This window comes from Leuciscus leuciscus, assembly GCF_965113295.1.
Source record: "Leuciscus leuciscus genome assembly, chromosome: 8".
NCBI classification, from domain to species: Eukaryota; Metazoa; Chordata; class Actinopteri; order Cypriniformes; family Leuciscidae; genus Leuciscus; species Leuciscus leuciscus.
In genome coordinates, this window is record NC_138732.1 from 265404 (window position 1) to 268929 (window position 3526).

Consider the following 3526-nt stretch of genomic DNA (forward strand, 5'->3'; position numbering starts at 1 on the left):
GTCATTGAAAGCCTTTCATTACTGAACCCAGTCCGTGCGCACCTGCCGGGCCTAACCATCGTTTCAAAGGATAGTACGACGGCGAGCGCGTCGAGTATAGGCCCGGTTTCACAGACATGGCTTAGCATAAGCCAGGAGTAGGCCTTAATGTGTACTAGTTAAACTGGGGCATTTAAGTACCTTTCATGAACGTGGCTTAAAATAAGCTTAGTTAGTCTGAGACTACAGAGTCCTGGAGTAAATTAAGTAAGCTTAAATGAAAACACCTGGGATAGGCCTGATTAAGTTGAGTATAAGCACATGTCGTTGGGCTGATGGTGCTCATAAAAACCTGGAATGGACCAGAAAACATTATTATCGGTGTACATTTTGACACAAAGCAATGGCAGATGCAAAAAGAATTCGTTCCAAAAACTTCAGTGAGTATGAAAAAACACTACTGAAACAAATTTTGACCAACCATCCAGTTATTGAAAGTAAAATCCACACTACTGCTAGTGAGCAAAAGAAAAGGAGTGCTTGGAATGCAATTTGCAATGAATTTAATGCAAATGAAAATGCAACCACAAGAACAATACAACAACTTCAGGTGAGATTTCTTCATTATTATCATTGCTCATTTCTCATATTCATATTTTTGGGACAATTTATAATGAATGATTTTTGCCTGTATAGACTCTGTGGAAGAACCTTAAACTGGCTTTAAAACGACAGAATGCAGAGATCAGAAGACAGCGATTTACTACTGGTGGTGGACCACCAAATAAAGACAAAACTGATGAATTGAGTGACTTGCTGTCTGGAATAATACAGCACCAGCAACCTCTGGATGGTATACCAGATGATGATCACTTGAACAGTTCAGATGAAGATCTGAGCACAAATGGTATGTTAGAAAGAAATTGATTTCTTCCTTTGGTACATATATTCCACTCTGCCAATTTTTATTCTTCTTTCATTGTAAGGATCGTGTGAATTTATTTGTGCCTCTGTTTTTCCCCACAGAAGAAAGGAAACTGAACGGGTTGGAAAAGCCAGAGCACAGTGAGTGTGTGCCTTCCACATCTGCTCCTGCATCCCTGAGAAAAGATGCTGCCACCACCTTTCAGCAGAGAACAAGCAAGATGACCATCCATGAAAAGTTAGCCAGAGAATTTCATGAGGAAAAAATTAAATATCTGAAGGAAGAACATGAAATGAAAATGAGAATTCTACAGGTTGAATTGGATATGAAGTTGGAAGAAAGAGGTATGATCCAAAAACGATACAGTAAGGAGGCAATTGTGATTACCAGCCATGGTGAACAATATGATTTATAAACAATAAAAACAAAAATAAACCTTTTGTCATTTAGATATTCATGACTGAGTGTATTTAAACAACCACAAACTACATTTTCAACCAGTATTGGTTTAGTAATTTTTTTAAATTTTGCTGCACACTATTTTAATTTTGTACAGAACAAAAATGATCAAGGCATAATGAATACATTCCATATTGAAATACATCTCATCTAGCTGAAGTGCTGCAATGTGAAAGCAACTCTGTGTGCAAGTCCTCGTTGGTCACTGGCTGCCTCAGTCATGGGCACATCTGCTTCATCGTCATCTTCCATTGGAGGATCAGGACAGCAGCGCTGCTTCAGGTAGTTGTGCAGCACCGCTGTAGCAATGATGACCTTGCAGCATCTCCTTGGCCTGAAGCGAAGTGTATTACGTAAACACTGGAATCGATTTTTCCATATTCCAAACATGCGTTCAACCATGCCTCTTGTTCGGATATGAGCTCTATTGTATCTTTGCTGCTCAGCTGTTGTGGGATTTATGTATGGAGTGAATAAAAAGTTACTCTGACCATATCCACTGTCACCAAGTAGAAGTCCACTATACTGTCCACTCTGAAACTGAGCACATAATGAAGAGTTGACAAAAATCCTTGAATCGTGAGTTGAACCTTTCCAGCGCGCAACAATGTTTGAAAACTCTAAATTAGGTGTGCATACACCCTGAACGTTGATAGAAAACCAGTTCTTACGGTTCCTGTACTCCTCAGCATCAGGGGTTGATGGACACTTGACAGGAACATGACATCCATCTATACAGCCAATGACACCTGGGAAGTGCCCATATTCATAGAATTGCACTTTATATTTGGCTTGGTCAGCAGCATCAGGAAACTTTATGTAAAGACTCCTCAGTTCACAAATGGCTCTGCTGACTTTGTGAACTATTCTACACACAGTTGCTTCACTGGCACCACACAAATCACCAGTTTCACGGTGAAAGGTCCCGGACGCAAAAAACCTCAGTGTGAGCAGAACTTGGAGAGAAATGGGTAAAGGCCTTCCTCTCAGAGACAGACAGGAAAGTCTAGGCTCAAGCAAAGATATTATCTCCACTGCATTTTCCTTGGACATACGAAAGCGGTCTTGAAAAGCTGTGTCATCAAAGTAATGTAATGGATCACTCCTATCCACAAGTACTCTGGCTGGCCTCTGTTGTGCATGTTGGTTTTCATTTAGATATTCCAAATATTTCATGCTCCCTCACAAACAGTACTAAGCAGGAGTTAAACCTGCCTCTTTGAAGGATTAATTTAAGATTCAATTTAGTCATAGACTAGCTATAATCCTTCCTCTTGCAATCGGCTTTGTTTAATCCAGAACAGGCTAAATCTTTGACTATTTTAATATATATCTGTGCAAGTCGCTTTGAGTTAAGACAGCTCAAGTGGGCAGTTTAGTCTGGGACTAGGCTTAAGCCATGTCTGTGAAACCGGGCCATAGAGTATTACCAACGCATTCTCATCCTAGGGCGTCATATTTGGGGAGGTGCGCGCGCAGTCTGCGGAGACTCGCGCTGCGGAGCCAGGCAAAAGTATAAACAAGGCTTGAAACGTCAGGTAAACCGCACAGGCTCGCAACTGAAGGAATACATATGCCTACAAATCAAATGGTTTGGTAAAGTCACACAAATTAAACATTGAAGTCCATGTTGCACAAAAATAAACACTGAAGTTTATAATTACTATATATATATATATATTTTTTTTTTTACAGTGGGTCATAATATATCATATCTTTTAGTTTGTCATTGCGTTTTGTGGTGTTAGGAATTGTTTTTCTGCGCATTTCCACACTAACTCAAAACGTGCGTACACCACCTCCTGAGCTGGCGTAGGATTTGAGCGTGCCGTACGCCAACGTCCATATTGATAAATCTCAAAGTCACCGTGGTTTTGGGTGTACGCCAGGTGTACGCTGGAAATTTGGTGTACGCACTTTTGATAAATGAGGGCCATTGTGCTTGGCAGAGTTCGCCATACATTTGCCATGCAATTCCTGCTAAACATACTAAAAAGCACCGAACTAGAGAGCTCAGAGCCGCTGCACTCACGCGCGCCGCCATCTTGCCTGATTAGATTAGATAAGGATTAGATTAGACATGCAATAGAAAGTCACTCTGTGTGCATCTCACAACAGTTCATATATGAGCAATTTATAGATTTATCATGACAGAATATCCTA

General features: G+C 40.5%; 1 protein-coding gene and 1 long non-coding RNA gene across 2 annotated transcripts; one reads left to right on the forward strand and one right to left on the reverse strand.

The window, feature by feature from the left end:
* The first annotated feature begins 322 nt into the window (after positions 1-322).
* Positions 323-886, forward strand: LOC309504635. The gene is made up of 2 exons (XR_014208135.1): positions 323-589; positions 676-886. It is a non-coding gene; the product is annotated as an uncharacterized lncRNA (long non-coding RNA).
* A 611-nt stretch (positions 887-1497) lies between these two features.
* LOC309504807 (putative nuclease HARBI1) lies at positions 1498-2539 on the reverse strand (the record flags this gene model as incomplete). The annotated part of the gene is made up of 1 exon (XM_082178095.1): positions 1498-2539. The coding sequence occupies one exon, from the start codon at positions 2537-2539 to the stop codon at positions 1514-1516; it is 1026 nt and encodes a 341-aa protein (XP_082034221.1). The 3' UTR covers positions 1498-1513.
* Between the last annotated feature and the right edge of the window lie 987 nt (positions 2540-3526).